The sequence below is a fragment of the Strix aluco genome, chromosome 5 (genome assembly GCF_031877795.1).
Source record: "Strix aluco isolate bStrAlu1 chromosome 5, bStrAlu1.hap1, whole genome shotgun sequence".
NCBI lineage: Eukaryota > Metazoa > Chordata > Aves > Strigiformes > Strigidae > Strix > Strix aluco.
The window spans coordinates 89,089,210-89,106,925 of record NC_133935.1 but is presented as its reverse complement, the minus strand read 5'-3'; the positions used below and the strand labels follow the sequence as shown (position 1 = coordinate 89,106,925).

Here is a 17,716-nt window from a genome sequence, read left to right as displayed (position 1 = left end):
CCCGACACCCCGCGTGGGGCCCTGAGCTCAGGCTCTGTGGTGGGGACAGAGCGGCACAGTCCCTCCCGCTCCCCGTCCCCCCCTGCTGAGGCCACCGAGCCTCCCGCAGTGCCTGCAACTATCGACCGCCCGTTCCAGCCTCAGCCGCCCCTGGTAAATCAGTAACGTCTGGCCTGTGGGAGAGGACGACTCTGCTCGTCCCATGGGCACTGCCAGCCCAGCGAAAGCGGACGCTCCCCAATCCTTTGAGGTGAGGGCTTGACCCCCTGCAGTGGTGCGGGAGGGCTGGGGGCTCCGAGCAGGGCTGTTAAATGTGACCGAGGGCTCCCTGGTCCTGGAAGGACTTGGGAGTGCCGAGGAGCTTGCACAGCGCCTGCAGGCAGAGCTGGGGCTGTGCTCAGTGCTGTTCCAGGAGCGGAGTCTGGGGCGGGAGCTGCTGGAGCAAGTGTCGCGTCGGGTCACCAGAGGGGCTCCACGGCTGCATCTGCAGGGTCTGGCAGGGCAGGGTCGGTGCTGGCGCAGGTCCCGGTGCAGCTGATCTGGAGTAAGTCAGGCGAAGTCTGTCCTAGTTGGTCCTTTCAGCAGCAGTGAGGCAGAGGCAGTACCCCGGCAGCTCTTCCTGCAGCCCCAGGGCTGGTTCCCAGCGATCCCAGCAGGGACAGCCCTGCAGCCTCCTGCACCGTGCCCGGAGCTCTGGCCCTCTCTGCGCGGGCACCGGGCGATGCTGTGAGCCAGATGCTCCCACTTGTGTGTCTCCAGAGTCGCTGTTCCTCAAAGGGTCTCTCCGGAGTCACAGAGTCGATGGGTGTTGGAGAGGCAAAGCCCGAGGCGGTGCACCTGCACGGGTGAGGCGAGGGAATTTAACCCTGATTGAGCCGGGGAAGGCTGCCAGCCCCAGGCAGGCTGCATCGCTGACCGTCGTAGACCGGTGGCTGGAGGTCTGTGCAGGACAGTGTGGCTGGGGGCGGGCTGACCCACTTGGGTCTTTGTGACCACGATGCCTGGGTGGCCAACAGCCCCCACAGAGGAGGATGCAGGTGTGCGGTTCTGCTTTGCCCCCATCCTGAGACTTGTCAGATCTCCCTTGATGCTGGAAGGATTGTTGCTGTCGCTGTGGAAGTGTCGGCTGCTATTACGCTTGTTTCGATTCCAGTGCTCCCTGGCAGACAGTTGGCATCTGTGGGACTGGTGCTGGGGCGGGAGCTGAGACCTTCCTGCGATGCGTGCTCTGGGCAACAAGGGTTTTGAAGCCTGGAAAGGCATGAGCTGTGCACAGGACTCCTTCTGAAGTGTGTTATTTTGCATCTCTTAAGTATGAATCCAACCTGCAACTGATCCCTGTGACCGGGGCCCCTCTGGAGCCTGTTGGTCCCTCCAGGTGTGTCCCTGGGGGAAGGGTCGGCTGAGCAAGAGGAGATCACATAAGTGGCACTTGCTCAGTCTGCAAAGTGAAGTCTGAGTGTGGATCTAATTGCTGTCTCTGATATGTATATAAATACTTACATAAACAAAGGAGGAGAGAAGAGCTGCACAGGCTAACAGACAATGCTGACGCAAGAGTAGGGTAAACTAGCCGTGAATGTGTGGGCTAGAAATTAGGCCATTTCTAACCATCACAGTGAAGAAGGGTCTAAAGCAGCTTTCCAGGAAGAGGAGAGGGAGTGAGAGGAGACCTGGAGGAAGGAGTTTGGTAGGAGGATTTCAGACGTGGCACCGGGTGTGCCAGCAGCCCTGTCCCTGAGGATGGACAGAGCAACCTCCCACCCCGCCACAGCTGGGCGCTGCCTGGCTCTGGCTCTTGTCCCAGGCTGCAGGACCTGGTGCCAGTGCTGGCAGCAGCTGCAGGTCCTTGCACCCCTCCTGGGCTCCCTTTGGCTTCACCCTGCCACAGGACAAGTGGCAGCACCTTCCCTCCTCCCCGGAGGTGCCAGCTTCCCCGGGCTCAGGAGCGGTTCTAGCTGGCACCTGTGCTGCCAGGGCCTTGGCTTCTTCCTGCTCTTACCATGCCCTGGGACTGCTCGTCTTCTTCAGATCTTACCTGTTGCACCTTCCTAGGCCCCACCACCGCAGTGCCAGCACTGCACATTTCCCAGGCTTCTCCCAGCTGGACGCTTCCCTCCAGAGGAAGAGTCATTCAGTGAGAAACCGAGTGACGGCCGTGGTTCTGCCTTGCCGCTAACCCGGGGGGACCTGGAGCCCCGATGGAGAACCCTGACAGTGCCAGAGCAGGGTTTGGCAGCGCAGCGTGGGATGGTCCCCATGGCACAGCTGCCCTTGACGGAGGGGTCTGGGGGAGATGGCAGGGACGTAGCTCAGCCTCTGCAACACCGGGCGCGGGGGAGAGCAGGACAGGCCATCAGGGAACGCTGTTTGTCACAGCCTAAGAGGTAAAGGCGGCTGGAGTTTGCAACTTCTTGTGAGGGCTGTTGCAAAGAGTATTTGGAAATCCAAATAAATTGCTCTACTCTGGGTTTCACTTATTGGTGCTCCTGGTGGCACATGCAGGGAGCTCTGCTAGACTAGTGAGGCGTGACTTTCTTTGATGGAAGCATTACTGATTTGTTCCTGTCACTATAAAATCTTCTTGAAAGATTTTATAACTCTCTTTGATGATTTTTTCATCCGTTTTTCCTGGTGTTAGAATAAGACTCATTGGATTATAATTTCTAAGATACTCAACTCGTATCTTTTTTCAAGATAAGTGATTTTTTTCCTCAGCTGAGAAGTTGATTTAATAAGAGAAAATGAATGTGAATGACTCTGCAAGTCTGTAATGTAGATTGGGGGTGGGGGTGGCCAGTGCATTTTTCCAACCATTCACAGTTGTGTCTTAAACATTATTGGGAACTAATGAGGTACCAGAAGATTGGGAAAAAAACCAAGAATAATCCTGACAATTGCCATCTGGAGCATTTAATTTCTCCCCCTAGTGAAATAACAAGACAGAAAAAAAGGAAAGAAGTAAAGTCAATGAACGGCGATAGTTGAAGAGAACTATGGGCAGCAGAGCACAGGCAGGGGCTCTGTGGAGCGCGGGCGGAGGGAGATTTTTCCCTGAGAGGCCGCGGGCCGGGGCCACCTCTGCCCGCTGTGACGCCCCATTGCAGGGCTGATTTAGGGGTAGATCCTGGCCTGATCGGTTTGTTGCCGCAGGGTGGTACCTGGGGTGGCTGAAGCTGTGCTGGCGGAGGCAGCACGACAGAACAGTTGCGGCTTTGCTCTCGCCTAAGGCCCTGTGCGGCGGCGTGTCGGAGGGAGGACACCCGCGGGTGGGAGCCTCTGTGGCAGCATGCAGTCAGAGGGAAGCTGCAGCGTTTGGGGGGTCTTGTGCAGAACAGTGGCTGCTGTCAGCGAGGCTTGTCCCCCCCGCATGGCACGGGCATGGCTCTGGAGAGGTGACGGGCAGAGCCTGGGATCGATCCTTCCCCAAGGCCTTGGGCAGAGGGTCCACCCCTAAAGTATTCCTCTGGGTTGGCTCCGGGCTTCCTCAGCTGGCAGGTCCTCGCCAGCCCCGTGAGGGTGCAGGTGGACGTGCCTGCCCCGTTCCTGCTCTGCTGCTTGCAAGGGCGTGCACAAGTGTGCGCTGCTGTTGTCCCATCTGCTCCAGGGCCCGCCCGCCTCTGGGCGGATGCGTGCCCACGGGGTGCAGTCAGACCATGTGTCGCTTGTATTTCTGATATTTATCTCCTTACTACGTGCATTTTTCCAAGCAGAACGTCATGTTCCTCCTGCTCTTGTTTCTAATCTCTTCAGGGCCTTTTCACTTGCCTACTTCCAGTTTCACACCACGTTTTGTTAAGGTGCTGTTTGAGCCCTTCCTCCAAGTCACTACTAAAAATCAGGCCAGGTCCCAGTCCTCGCGCCGAGCCGCGGCAGTATCTGAACAGCACCGGTGACAACTCGCTTTGCGTCCGGCCTCGGGCCACTTCCAGGCCAGGAGCAGCTCCCGTCCCACGGCAGCTGCTGGCCTCGGCAGCGATCCCAGGCCAGGGCTTCCAACAAGGGCCCTTTGTTGTCCCATCTCCTGGCCTTGCCGGGCGGCCGGCACATGCACCATGTCCTCCGTATGGACGCGGCTTCCCTAAGCCCTGCTTCCTGCGCCGGGGCGTCAGCTGTCGTGATTCGAGACCACAGGCTCTCAGGGTTGTGTGTGGGTCGTGATGGTCCTGCCAAGGGTCTGCGTGGTCCCGGCCCCTTGCCGCAGGGTGCTGGGCGCTCCTCAGCGCCTGGCCGTACACTGTGCCTCCGGGTCCTGCCATGTCTCAGCGTGCGTGCGAGGACAGGCCAGCCTCCCTGAACACGGAGCCACCCTCGCCGGTCCTCGGGACGCCGGCCTGCTGCTGGTGGCGGACTGGGAGAGGCCCCGCGAACCTGCACTTGTGTGGCTGCAGGTTCCTTCCCTCGGCCTCAAGCTGTTCAGTGTGACTCTGACATGTGCAGGCCATGGCAGCTGGCTTTCCAGTTCAGACTTTCCATGCTCCCCTCTCTGGCCCTTTGTTCTACGGATATTTTTGCCATCTCCCTTCCTGACCACTCTTACTCCTTTGTCTTTTGTGCCTTGAGAGACCTCAGCCGGGGGCTCCTTCTTGGCTGTTTGTGACTCACTGTCCTTTCATCCACTTTGTCCCCTCCCCAGCCCCACCTCGTCCCTGGTGTCCCTGACTCAAAGCTGCAGAGCTCAGCCTATTCCCTGCAGCCCTTGCTTTTGCCAGGTGGCCTTGTCTGCTTCAGAGCCTGCATCCCTTCGCCTGAGACCTGTGAGCTGCTTGGCCCTAGCACGTGCTCTGCGGAGCTGCAGTTCTGGTGGGTCCCAGGCAGACGCAGGGGCCCGCTGGGTGCTCTGTGGAGCTGGAGGCTTTCCAATGCCACCAGTCTCGTCTCCTCTCACCCCAGTGCCCTGCTAGAGAGGTGTTGTCAGACCCCGGGAGCTGCTGTGGGACAGGCACCCTGGAAAGGCACGGTTTGGGCTTGATTTGCTGCTGAGCAAGAACGTTTTCTCATACCTTAAAAAGGGACTGGTTGGGGATGACTGAAACTGTCTTGGCGCCATGTCCTCCTGTCCGGGCACAAAGGCTCGGCCCGTGCTGAGGTGGCTCTGGGAGACTGGGGTGGTGGGAGTCCAGGGTGCGGGAGAAGCTGGGCACTCCCTGGTCCTTGTCTCTGTGAAGCAGCAGCAGCCAGACAGGACCTGCGGCTCTCCAGCGCAGGGGTGCAGGTGTGGATCGAAGGAAAGGAGGAGCCCGGAGACCAGCCAGCTGCTCCTGGGCTGATCTCATTGTTTGTCATGGTCAAGCCATGATTTCCGTTGCAGGACTGGTGCCACGGAGTTGCAGGGCTCGTGCTCCAGGACCCGTTAGACTCCCCCTGTGACCCCGAACTCCAGGTCTGTGGACGCAGCCTTCTCCTCTCACCTGGTTGCCGGTGCGAGGCCGATGCTGAGCAGATGCTGCTCCAGCTGGGAGAGTTGCCTGGGGCCGCCGGGGCAGAGTCAGGCTCTCACTAATGCCCATCCCCTGGCCTCAGGGTGGGAGGGTGGAGGAAGACCCATTAGTCATTTCCTGAACAGATCCAGGCCACACCGTAAATCTCTCCAGCTCTCAGTGGTTTGGGGGCTATTTCTGTTTAAGGATTGTCACGTAGATTAAAGTCTTGAATCCCAGCCCGTGGTGGACCGGACACAGCCCTGTGCAGAGTCCCGCAGGGCTCAGCCCAGCATCCCATCAGCTCTTGGCAGAGCAGTCGTTGGCCGGTCCCTGCCTGGGAGCAAGGGCTTGACCTGCTGGGCCGACAGGTCCTCCTGGCTTTAATTAGCCCTCACTGTCGGGGACACCGGCAGAAATCGCAGCCCGTGGTGGCAGCTGCTTGTCTCTGCTCCACGCTGGAGCTCACGGTAGCTGCGCCTGCCACCACTCCAGCATGTGCACATGTGGCTGCTCTGACTGAGACAGGTCCCAGGGGTGGAAACGCTGGTCATCCATCCTCCCGCTCCCAAAACTTTGGCACAGGGGCCCCGCTGCATCCTGTTGTCCGAGTAGGAGCCAGTTCGGGAACCCCCTGGCAGAGAGCCCCAGCTCTCATCTGATGGGCTGGTGGAGGTGCTGCTGGAGCCGCCGCCTCGGGGCCAGGCCGGGGGTTTGCGGGTGTGTGCAGACACACCCGGGGGGGGGTGTGTGTGACAGCCTCTGAGCAGGGTACCAGGGGCCTCGCAGTGGGCAGCGCTGCAGCGACCACAGGATGAACTGTTCACAGGGCCAGAGTCAAGAGCTTTCCCCATAAAGCCCGGAGGCAGGCAGGGTGCTGAGCCCCCCCCGGTCAAACCTGCGTGTCCTGCTGGTGTCCAGCCTCCCCCACGAGTCACCCCCAGGTGGGGAGGGAGGCGGCAGCCCCTCCGGCTGTGCTGGGGCAGATGTGGGGATGGAGGATCGTGGCTGCAGGTGGGGGACAGGGCCGCTGGGACGAACTGCGGGTGCTGGTGGGGGTGTGGAGAGAAGAGAGTTGACTGAAGGAGCAGAGCAGGCCCCAGAAGCGGGGACAAGCCATCCCCTGCCCCAGGGTACGGCCTCCAGACCCTCTGTGCTGGCTCTGGGGTGTGCAGGGGGTGGGGTGGGGGCACATGTGGGAATCCCTGCATGATGTGGGGCTTCTGCCTGAGGTCCCTGACATGGGGATTCCCACGTAGGGTGGGGGTGGTCCTCTGCAAGGGCGTCAACACGAGGATCCCTGTGGGGGGGATGTCCCCAGGGGGTCCCTGCCATGGGGTCCCTGCCATGGGGAGCCCTACGGGGTGCCTCTGCGAGATTCCTGCGTGGTTCGTTGGGGGTTCCTGGGTGAGGGCCCTGAGATGGGGATCGCCGTGTGGGGCACTCAGGGGTCCTGTACGAGGTCCCTGGTGGGGGGGCCTGGGTGGAGTGTGGGGGTCCTCCACCGGGCCTCTGCCAGGGGATGGTCCTGGCCGGGGTCCCCTGCAGGGTCTCTCCGGGGGTACCCAGCGTGGGGGTGCTCTGCCCCTGCCGGGGGGTGGTCCCTAATGGGGGGGTGGTGGCCCTGTGCAGGGTGGGGGTCCCCGCCGGGGTCCCCCGCGGGGTCCAGCCGGGTGCCCCCGCGGGTGGCCGCTCTCACCGCCTCTCCTCACCCCGCAGGGCCCCCGGGCGGGCTGTGAGCGCGGCCCCCGGTGCCGGTGCCGGTGCCGGCCGCCCCGCCGCGCCGCACGGAGCATGCCTCTGAGCCCCGCCGGCAGCCAGCATGAGAGCCCGGAGTCGCCGCCGCCGGAGCCGCCGCCGGAGCGACATCCCCGCGCCGCCGCCGGGGAGCCGGGCGCCGGCCTGCGGGAGGAGACGCGGCTCGACCCGGCCCGCGGCCCCGGCGGGCCCCGCTCCCCCAGGCTGGCGGCCCCGGCGCGCATGGAGGAGCCCGAGCCCCGCGCCATCGTCGTCCGCATCGGCATCCCCGACCTCCAGCAGACGGTGAGTGACCGCCCCGGCCCCGGCCCCGGCCCCGGCCCCGACCCACGCCCTGACCGGCCCCGGCCCCGACCCCCCCCGGCTGCGCGGCTGCGGCTGCTCCGGCACCGCCCGGCAAACTTCGCACCGGTGCGAGGGGGGGCGGCCGGCCGCGGGCCCGGCAGGACGGGACCCCCTTCCCCATCGCGCCGCTCCCCCTCTGCCCTACTCCCCATCACCCCATTCCCCATCACCCCGCTCCCCACTCTCCTGCTCCCCTTTTCCCCGCGGAGCCCGGCGGGGACGGGGGCGGAACGGGCCGGGCAGCCCCGGCTACAGCGCGGCCATTCCGGGGCTCTCCGGGGCCCCCGGTGTGGCCGCGGGCGGGGGCCGCTCCCCCCGCCGGGACCCCGCACCGGCCCGGGCTGCGCTCCGCTGAGCGCGGGGGACGGCGGGGCTGGGCGCGAGGAGCGGGCGCAGCTCGGGGCGCTCCAGCACCAGCATGGTACTGGTACCAGTACTGCCCCGGCACCGGGACCGACTGGGCCGGGCTGTGGGAGAATGGACCCGCGGTGCTGGGACCAGCCGGTCACTGGCTGGCTGGTGGTGCGGGCAGGGTGTGCGGGCAGGTGGTGCGGGCAGGGTTGTGGGCAGCAGGGTGCGGGGAGCCGTGTGCGGGTGCTGGGGGACCACAGCAGATGCCAGGCCCGGGCGCAGCGCCGGGGGGTGCTGGGGACACCCCTGCGCCGGGCAGCGGTACCGGGGGGGTTGTTGTGCCGGGCCATGGTGCCGGTGGCACGGGCGGGATGTGCCGGCGTGACCCGCCGGGAGCCGAGGTGTGACGCGGAGAGCGCGGGCATTGCGGCGTGTCGGCGGGTGGCTGTGCATGGGGCAGTGCGTGTGGCCCCGAGGTGGCTCGGCGGGCCGGTGGTTTCCCCGGTGCAACGGGGGTCTGGCAGTGAACCGCGGGGATGTGGGGTGGCTGTCACAGAGCGGGAGGTGCTGGGGGTCACCTGGGGTGCTTGGGGGGGGAGCGAGAGCTCAGAGCCTGAGCCTGGTGAGTGCAGGGGGTGTGTTGGCTGGAGGGCTGTGGTAACCGTGGCCCTAACGAAGGGTGTTTGCTAGCGGCAGAGTGTGGGCTGTGCTCTGGGACGAGGCGTTGTGGGCAGGAGAGGGGGTGCCCCTTGGGGATGAGGGCTGAGGGGAGACAGATGGGGCGAGCAGAGTGTTGCTGGGGGTGGAGGGGACTAAACAGAAGCGAGAGCACTCCTCTTGGGTGGGGAGAGGGTTCCCTTGTGGAGACCGGCGTGGAGGTCCTGCTGGGTGGCGGAGGGGTAGCGGCTGGGCCAGAGAACTTGCTAGAGGAGGGTGACGCTGGTGCTGAGCGCCGGGGCTGGGGTGCTGGCAGGCTGCAGGCACAGCTCTGCAGGCTCGGCCGCGGAGCGCAGGGGCCGGCGAGGCAGCGCTGCCTTTGCTGTGTTAGAACAGGACGGACTGCTCCGGCCAGGACTGACCCTGCGCTGCAGGACGGGCTCCATACCTGCTCCCTCCAGCCCCAGCCGCTGCGGGGGCTGAGCCAGGCTCGGGGGTACCATGTCCGCTCCGCCCTGCACCCACCCGTCCCCGAGCCGAGGACAGACCCGGGTCTCATCCTGCTCCAGCCCGCACTCCGGGGCCCGCTGTGATGCAGCACGGGGCAGGGCCCAAAGGCTGTCGGGGAGGGCCCTTGCTCTGCACATCGCCATGGAGTCCACCTCTGCTTTGCTGTTCTTGGGCACCGCGCCGCACCTCCCTTCCCTGTCTTTGTTTTGGGAGTGTGCGTGGGCTTTGGAAGAAGCAGCGAAGCTGGAACCCCCCCCCCCCCCCCTTTCCTCCTTGCAACCCGGGGACAGTCCCAGAGTGAAGCAGCTCAGCCTGGGGAGACCGAAGATCACCCGAGGCAGTGGGGGGAACGGGGCACTTCATGCAAAGCAGAGCATCTTTGCATCTGTAAAGCAGGAATCTCCCGCCCAGGTCTCCCTTCCCCGAGGGGCAGATGCATATCAGAGAGCTGAGGAGTGGAAATGTTTCTGTTTTCAATCTCGGTGGGCTGGGGGTGGGAGCCAGCAGAGTAGGAACCCCCAGGGAGCCCTGCGGGCTGCCTGGGACTGGGGGCTGGTGGTCTTGCTCCCCTCGAGGGCCAAGCGAGGCAGGCAGGCAGCGCTTCGGGCACTGGCAGAGGTGCAGTGGGGTGCGCTGGGGACGTGGGGCAGTGCTGGGGGTGCAGGTGAGAACCCCCCGGCGCTCGCACCCTGGGAAGCGCAGCCCGCACCCGCCAGCCTGGCCGATGTGTGAAGGAGCCCACGGCAGCTGCCGCTCCAGGCTGGGCTCGGCAGGGCGGGTGGCAGGAGCTGGCGGGTCGTGCACGGTGCTTGTGGGGGGCCAGGACAGCACCTCTGCCCCAGGGAGGTGTGGGCAGCAGGGCAGTGGGGTGGCCGGGTGAGGGGAGCCAGCCCCCCCTGTGCTTGGGCTGGTGGCAGGGACATCCTTTCTTTCAGACCAAAGCAGTGCTGCAGAGGGCTGTTGCGTTTATGGCTCAGGTGGGGGCTGACTTCCCAAATAGAAACTGCCTGTTTTGCAGACTCCTCCTCTGTGCCAGCTGGGGTACTGTCACTTAAATGAAGGGAGGCAGGAAAAACCCAGCTGCTTGACAGTACACATCGCTAGGAGCTGTGTAGTGTCCGGAACTTCCCACGGCTCACGTGCATCGTCCCCACGCATCAGCTCGCTGACCCGGGCACTCACAGTGCTCCCTCCTGGCACCTTGAGCAGAGAGGCTTGGTCCCTGTCTGCAAGGTGACATCCAGCCAGGTGGGGCCTGACAGTGTGAAAGGGGACAAGGCGAAAGTGAGCAGTTGAGCCTGTCACATCTGCCACTGCTGGGCTTGCTGCTGCACTCCTGCCTCATCCGTGAGGCGCTCTGGGATGTGCTGGAGGAAGTTTTGGAGCTCACAGGGCAGATGCTTTAGAGCTGTGTGTGTCCTCTGCCTCCTCCCCTCATACAGGGCACAGGGATCTTGGTGTCACCCAGCTGGAGAGCAGTGAGGATCCTCGACCTCCTCCCTGCTCCGGCTCCTGGCCCGTACGGGTCCTGTTCCTCCCTGCAGTGAGTGGGTGTTGTGCTGGCACCTGGCTGGCCCGAGCCCAGCTCTCCCTCCAGCGCTGCTGCGGCTTGGCAGGACAGTGGCAGGACAGTGGCAGGGCAGTGACAGGGCAGGGGCCGGCTGTCTCTCTGGCCAGGGGGGACCCCTCTCCTGGCATGGTCTCTTGCTGCTCAGACGCTTTTCCCTGGGCTGGGATAGGCCTTTGCACTTCAGAGAAGCTGCTGCGGAGCTGTTGTTTCCCCGAGTCTGTGTCCACAGGACAGGGAAGACCCCGAGGCACAGGCAGCTTCCCAGAGTGTCCTTCCCCTGCGTTTGCTGCACTGCTTGTCTGGCTTTGCTGCGGCAGTGGCTCTCCCCGGCGGACGCTTCTGTGGGTCTGTGCGGGGCCAGGGTCAGTGTCTGCACCCCAGGAGGGATCTCAGAGCCCGTGGGTGCAGACTGGGGCTCGGGCGGGCTGAGGAGAGGGAAGGATGTTCTGTGGTCAGGGACAAGGCACAGGACCCTGGCGGGACCGGCAGGAGAGGCAGTCAGATGCCTGCCTTGTAGCAGGAACACCCGTCGCTGCCTCTGAGGTGGCTCAGAGTGATGGGGCACACGCATCAGGGATCATCCAAGGCTCTAGGATGAGCACAAACACAAGGCAAACAGGGCTGGCTGGCCTCTGCAGGACTGTGTGGTGACAGCAAGGGGCTGAAGTGCTGAAGGGGTTCTGGTCCAGCCCTGGCCCAGTCTGAAGTGACCCCGTACCCTCATCCCACGGGTGCCCCTGGGGCTCTGGGTCAGGCTTCGCAGCTGCAGCACGTAGCTGGTGAGCCACGGGTGCCGCTATAGCAAGCTCTGCTTGAAGAGGGGGATTGTCTCTTTTGGGCTCTTCAGGCACAGGGTGGGCTGGTAGCTTCTCAGTAGCAAGTCAGACCCATCAGCTGCCAGCGTTTCAGAGATCAGGACTTCAGGACTGGGTAAAGTTCAGTTTGTTCATGTCTTCTGTCAGGGTTTGGAGTCTCCGGGTGGGTTTTTAGATGGTGAAGCAGGTGACTTTTCAAGCTTCCCAGCTCTCTTGGAGTCGTCTCCAAGTTTCTTTCAGGTCCCTTTGCAACTCTCCATCACTGTGTTTATTCAGCTGAAAGCCTTTGAATTCACTGTTAGTGGTTTCCATTGTTGGGAGCTAATCTCCACCCGAGGCTGTGACCTTGTCTCTGAAAAGGCAGTCTCTTCAGGCACATCGCTGTTTATATCCTAATGATGGGCCAGCACTTCAGGTTAAATAATGGTCTGAGCAACCTCCACCGACTCCGAGCTCAGGGAAGAGGGGCTAAGCTGCCCTACACCCATAGAAACAGCTTGAGAAATGGAACCCGGACACAGGAGGAACAGGACACGTCTCCTACTCCACACAGAGGTGCAGGGGGGCAGGTGGGGATGGGCAGAAGGATGGGCCCTTCCGCGGTGCAGAAACCGGGGAGCGGTGTGCTGGGATGGGAAGGGAGCACATCTTAATTACCAAAAGGATACTCCCTTCCTCATGTCCTGCTGTGGAGGTGAAGAGCTCTGCTGGGGACTGGCTGTAATCCTCTCGGAGCACTGACCGACAGCTTGCAAATGGCCCTCCTTTCTGGCAGACAGAGCTGCCCCGGGGAGTTGTGTGGCTCCCGAAGCCGGGGGGCATGGGGCAGCCTTGCAGGCGATGGGGCTGTGGACTGTCCTGGGCAGGGGCTGGGGCTATACGAGACGAGCAGGGCTTGGCACACACTGCTCCTGTGTGCCACTGGGGAGTGCCCAGGACTGTGGCCAGGAGCCACAGGATGCCCTGCAGCCTGATGAGTCCTGTCCTGCATGGCCCCTGGCAGGCGGCTCTACTGCTTAGCTGGATGGTTTTCCTGGTGCCCCAAATTTGCTGTCCCCCGTTCCCCTCTGTGAGCTCTCTGTGTGGCAGCTGGGGCACTCAAGGCGAGTGTTTGGGGAAAGGAAGGTGCCCCAAGGCGGGTACATCTCATTGCTTCAGGTTTGGGTCCTTGCCTCCTCTCCCTCCGTCCCCTCAGCAGTTTCTGAAGGACTCTCAGGTACCAGGGTCCTTGGGTGTCTCAGGGCTGAGCTCTCTGGGAGGTGCCTGGGCTGCCCAGCCTGCCCTGGGGTCCGCTGTGGTGGGACCCCAGCTCTTTCTCCTCCCGCCCAGACTGTGGGTGCTGTGCTCCTGTGGCAGGTTTTGGGGGATGGTGGGTGCAAGGGGGGTGGCCGGTCTGCTGGGAGCGCCGGGGTGAGCAAAGTCAGGACAGTTGATGTCCGTGGCCTGGCAGGAGGAGGAAGGACAGTTGGTGCTGTAGTGAAGGGGAAGAGTGATCCTGAGAGCCAAGAGACCGTCTGAGGGGCAGGTGCTAATTTGGGAGGAGGGACAGAAAGCAGCTTGTGTTGGAGGGGCACGGGGCTGCAGTCGGGTGTCTCGCTGGGAAGGGGGGCTCTGCGCCTCAGCAGCACCGGCAGAGCGGGCAGTGCCCAGAGGGAGCCGCTTGCTCTCCTGGCATGTGTGGGAGCAGCCCTGTGGTGACAGCCCAGCGCAATGTCAGGCCAGATCATCGGTTCCCAGGCTGGCAGGATAGCAGCCAGTGAGGTGGATTTGCAGCCCTGTTTGGTCTCATCGGCAAAAGGGGTTGTGCTAAGTGTGGCCGGTTAGATGTGTCACAGCCGGGAAAGCCTGGGTGATGCTGAAGGACCTGCATCCTCTGGAAGGATGTCGTGTGGTGTCCAGGCAGCGGGGCTGGCGCAGCTTTCCTCTGCTGGCATCTGGCCTGCGGGAGGGCTCCTCCCCACGAAGGGCTTTGGTGATGTGTGGGGGACTGGGGAGGAATTGTTGCCTGACCAAGGGTCTTGTAGGAGTGGGACCACCCAGCTCCATTTGTGGGAGGCTGTTTGATGTCTCTGCTGAGGCCGGGCCCTCCCTCTGCTGCGGGATAGAGTTGCTCATTTCCCTCTGTGGCTGCAGAGGAGGCTCTGCCCTCATCCTTCTTCTCAGTCACCTGATACTTCAGATTAATATTCTGGTTTGTTATCTCCTTAATGCAAATGAAAGAGGAGCCTGAAAACCAGTGCATACAGCACTGATTCTTCTCTTAAGCCAAGGGAGGTGAAGAAATATATTCTAAAAGAGAGATAGGCAAAGTTTTCCTAAACTTCTGCTTAGCCAGGACTGGTGGTGGGCAGGCAGGCTGCTGGGGGATGGCGTGCCTTGCCATTCATTCGGGGTGTGATTTGAATTCCCTGTGCCCCGAGCCCATGAGCGCGGCTGCAGTCCGTCCCGCAGTACCTGTGCTGCGTCCCTGCAGCTGGCGGGCAGGGGTGCGTTGGCCACGAGCTGTGGCTGAGCGAGCTGCTCACCGACGGCAGAGACACTGGGACTGGAGACACTGGGACCGTGCAGCTTTGCCTGCGGCGGGAGGGGAGATGTGGGGGGGTCAGCGCAGGGCGGGTGGGGGGGGGCTGCGGTGCCTTCGCGGACGTGACTCTGGGTGCTGCAGAGGGACACTGGTTCTGACCAGGCGGTTTGCAAAGGAGGGCTGTTGTGTCTGTAAAACATGCTACCTGCCGCGCTGTTTCCCCAAAGGAAGAGCAGAGCAGAGACAGGGGGACCTGGGAGATGCTGGCGGACACATCTCTTCTGAGCCAGGGAGTGCTGAAGCCTCTTGCTGCGCTGCGGCGAGCTCCGTCCCCTGGTGACGGCCCACGACACCGGACGGACTTTAACTGTGAGCAGGATGGGTGGAGGTGCAGGCGGTCGGTTTGCCTGCACTGGCTTGGCAGCTGCAGGCGTGCGGCAGCTCCTGTGCAGCAGCTGGGAGGGCCACTGCAGCACCGTGCTGGCGGGCACTGCAGCAGACCTGTCCGCAGCCCGCTCTGGCTTCCTGGGCAAGGTGCAGTCCCTCACACTGGTGGCTTTCCTGCAGCTACGGGGAGTTGTGTTCTGCACGGCTGTGCAGATGCCATGTGCTCAGTAACATGGTGCTGGCCGTGGACACCTCAGCAGACAGAAATGCTGAGCTCATGGAAGTAATTGATAAGAAAAGGATGAATGAAATGATTCTTAACATTTGCTATGGGTTAAAAATCCGATAGTAAAAATTGTAGTGAAAATCTGCTGGCATGTATGCTTTATAGAAATTGCTGTCCCAAATCCATGTTGCTCCTGGGGTGGTTTCAGGTGCTGGCAGAACAGGAAAGGCTTCCTGGGGCCGTGGTGCCAGTGTTGTGCTCTGAAGCGTCCCGGCTCCCCAGAGGACCCTCCGGCAGTGGGGCTGATGTAGTTTCTATGCAGGCTTTGGGTAGATCTGCCCTATAGCCACTGAGACATGAATCAACACTCAGTTGCACAGAATCCCTCCTCACCATCAGCTGCTGCTGCACAGAAAAATATGAGAGGCTGCTGTCATATCAGAGGAGGAGGAAAAATCGTCTGGTCAGCGGTGTAGTCTTTGAGCAGCGGTGTGAGATGGTGTAATTAAGGACTGAACGGTGCTGAGCTCATGAGGGGGCAGAGCTAGCGCACTCCGTGTTCAGCAGCCGCCTGCAGACAGCCAGGCTGGCAAGTGCCACTCTCCTCTCTGGCTCCAGGGATCATCTCCCGCAGGATCTAACACTTGCTGGCAAATCCTGGATGCTCCCGCCTGCCCTCGTGTGTGTCAGAGCACTGCGGGGCTGGATCTGGGGAGTGACCCTGCTTGTGGGCTGTGTAGAACGGTGTGGGGGGCGGTGAGCAGTGTGCCGTGACCTGCAGGAGAGCGGGACTGCAGCCCAGGGCGCGGTGTGCCCGGGCGTTTCACCGGTCCCCATGACGCCTGCGGCCGGCGTCCCGCTCCCCGCGGAGCCATGCCGGGAAGCAGCGGTGCAGGAGCCGGGCGCGTCGCTGGCGGCAGCGGTGTCCAGTGTGGAGCTCTACGCGCCCGCTGCCAGTGCTGTGCTGGCGTTAAGTGCCACAGACCCGTTCCGTGCCATGGCTGTAGGGCAGGGAATTGATTTGTTTTGGCAGCCTGGGCTCAGTAGTGACTCCCAAGATAGGAATTTATTTGGAGTTTGATAACCTGGGAACCTCCCCTCCTCCTTTACCCCTGGCCTGCGTGAGCTGCTGGTGCCGGCCCTTGCACAGGGCGGGAGCGTGAGCCTGGGCGAAGGAAAGGGGAGGCCGATCTGCAAGGCCCTGAGGATCCTTCCTAATGCTGGTGGAGCTTCTCTATCATCTCGCCCGACTGCCCCTGCCTTCGGCCCGCAGCTGCTTATCCTCCAGGCAGAGCCATTTCAGCTCAGCTTTTGGCTGTGCATTGCTCCGTGGGAGGGGGTGGTGGACACCCAGGATAAAATTATCCAAACCACCCACAAGATTTATGAGATTATAGTCTATTTTTTAAGGGGACAGAAACATGAGTAAGCTCAGGTTTGTTTCTCTGAAATAGTTACAAATTGTGGGTCTGTATCATTAAAACACATTTGAAAATCAATTCCCAAAGTCATGCAGCAGGAATGCTTTGGAAGTGAGTTGCAACCTCATTTGGGGCCCGGTGGTAGGAGAAGGTGGCAATACAGAAATAATCGTAGGAGATTCCAGCAGTCATCAAAGTCCTCTCTGTCTGCAGTGTGTGCTGGCGCTGAAATCCTGCAAGGTCCGACCAAACCTGGGGTATATCCCATGGGAAAACACCTTCTGCAGTGGGCGGTGGGCAGCGCTGGCCGCCCTCCACATGGCCAGTTGCCACCATGGTTGTAATTACGGGGCGACGAGGCACAGGTTTTCTATTTACTTTTTCACTGGAAGCAGGGAAAACTTGTTCCAAGGAATCACGGCTCAGCACATCGCATGAAAAATGTACACATAGAGAGATAAGAGCCTCTTGCAGACAAGTGGTACTTAGGAAGCTGCTAACTATCAGAGAGCTGGAGCTTATTGAAATAGCTTGGAAAGATCTGGAGGAACAGTGATGTACAGCTCATGAGACTTCCTCCCAGAGATTTCCAAGGGCTTTTCTTCTCCATTGTGTGCTGGCAACTCTTTTTCCTTTTTAAATCATGTTAAAGCCAGACTGAGGAGCTACTGTAGGTTAAAATAACATTTTTCCCTGTTAGCTCTAACCTGCAGCAGCTCCCTGTGCTGGGTCAGGGTGCACCGGTGGAGCCCAGGGAGGAGATGGCTCCTCCCCATCACGGACGCGTCCGTGAGCTGCCTCCTCCGTGGGGAGCGCAGGCCCTTCTCCTCTCTGCGTTCAGCTGGATCTGCTGTTAAATGGTGTCCACAGATGTCACCGCTGGCAGAAGTGGTGACGGCCCATTCCTGCCCCACGCGGAGCCAGCGCCGGCACTCGCGGGGCCCCGGGACCGTGGGGTGGGTGGGGGGAGGCCAAGAGAGGCGGTGTCTGGCTTTATCCTGGGTGTTTATACCGACTGACACCAGGGATGTGCTGTGGGCTCCTGGCAGCCTGGATGGTGCCAGCTATTTAAATATACCCCCACCCACACCACACTCTGCTTAGGTCCTTGTATCTGCTATCACAAAGCAGGAATTAAAAGCTCAAAATCATGTTCTTGCATTTCATCTTCTCCGAGGTAATTTTTAACTTGAGCAGTGGAAAGGCCTTGCTTTGCCACAAAGGCCTTTCCCCGAGGGCCAAGGAGGACGTGGCCCTGTGTGTCGAGGCCGCACCAGAACACCGCTGGCTGAGGCTTCCCTCAGGAGGAGGAAGAGGCGGGAGCCAGCCTGTGTAGCCGGTGGGTTTCTGTGTCCAGAGAGGGAAGGGAGCCCGACAGAAAAGAGCGGGGTGAGGAGAGCGGGGCTTGCGCTGCGGCTTTGCCGGCGTGGCAGCTGGCGAGGGGCAGGAGCGTGGCCGTCAGCCCCGGCCCTCTGCTCCTGGGCGCGCAGGGTCCTCTCCTCTGTCCCAGGCTTCACTGGTTTCCCAATACCATGTAGATCCTAAAATTCCTTTTTCCATGCTCTGTTCTGTCTCAGCTGTGTGAGCAGTGAAAAAAAAGAAAATCAGGAGAACTTTATTGCTGCAAAGGGAAGATCTGGAGGTCAGGAATTGACCTCCGGAATGGCCTAAACCTGTGCTGAAAACTTTGATCCTTGACCAAAGCATCTGCTTTCTACTGCTGTAAAAATCT

The 17,716-nt window shown here is 61.6% G+C and overlaps 1 protein-coding gene across 7 annotated transcripts in view; it reads left to right on the top strand.

The window, feature by feature from the left end:
• Positions 1-202: 202 nt before the first annotated feature.
• The window catches only part of SHANK3 (SH3 and multiple ankyrin repeat domains 3), a 350,787-nt gene continuing 333,273 nt past the window's right edge, over positions 203-17,716 (top strand). For all 7 annotated transcript variants that reach the window (XM_074828192.1, XM_074828195.1, XM_074828198.1 and 4 more), the window contains exons 1-2: positions 203-250; positions 7,140-7,463. In XM_074828192.1, the coding sequence (XP_074684293.1) occupies positions 203-250; positions 7,140-7,463 (372 nt within the window). The remainder of the gene's footprint in view (positions 251-7,139; positions 7,464-17,716) is intronic.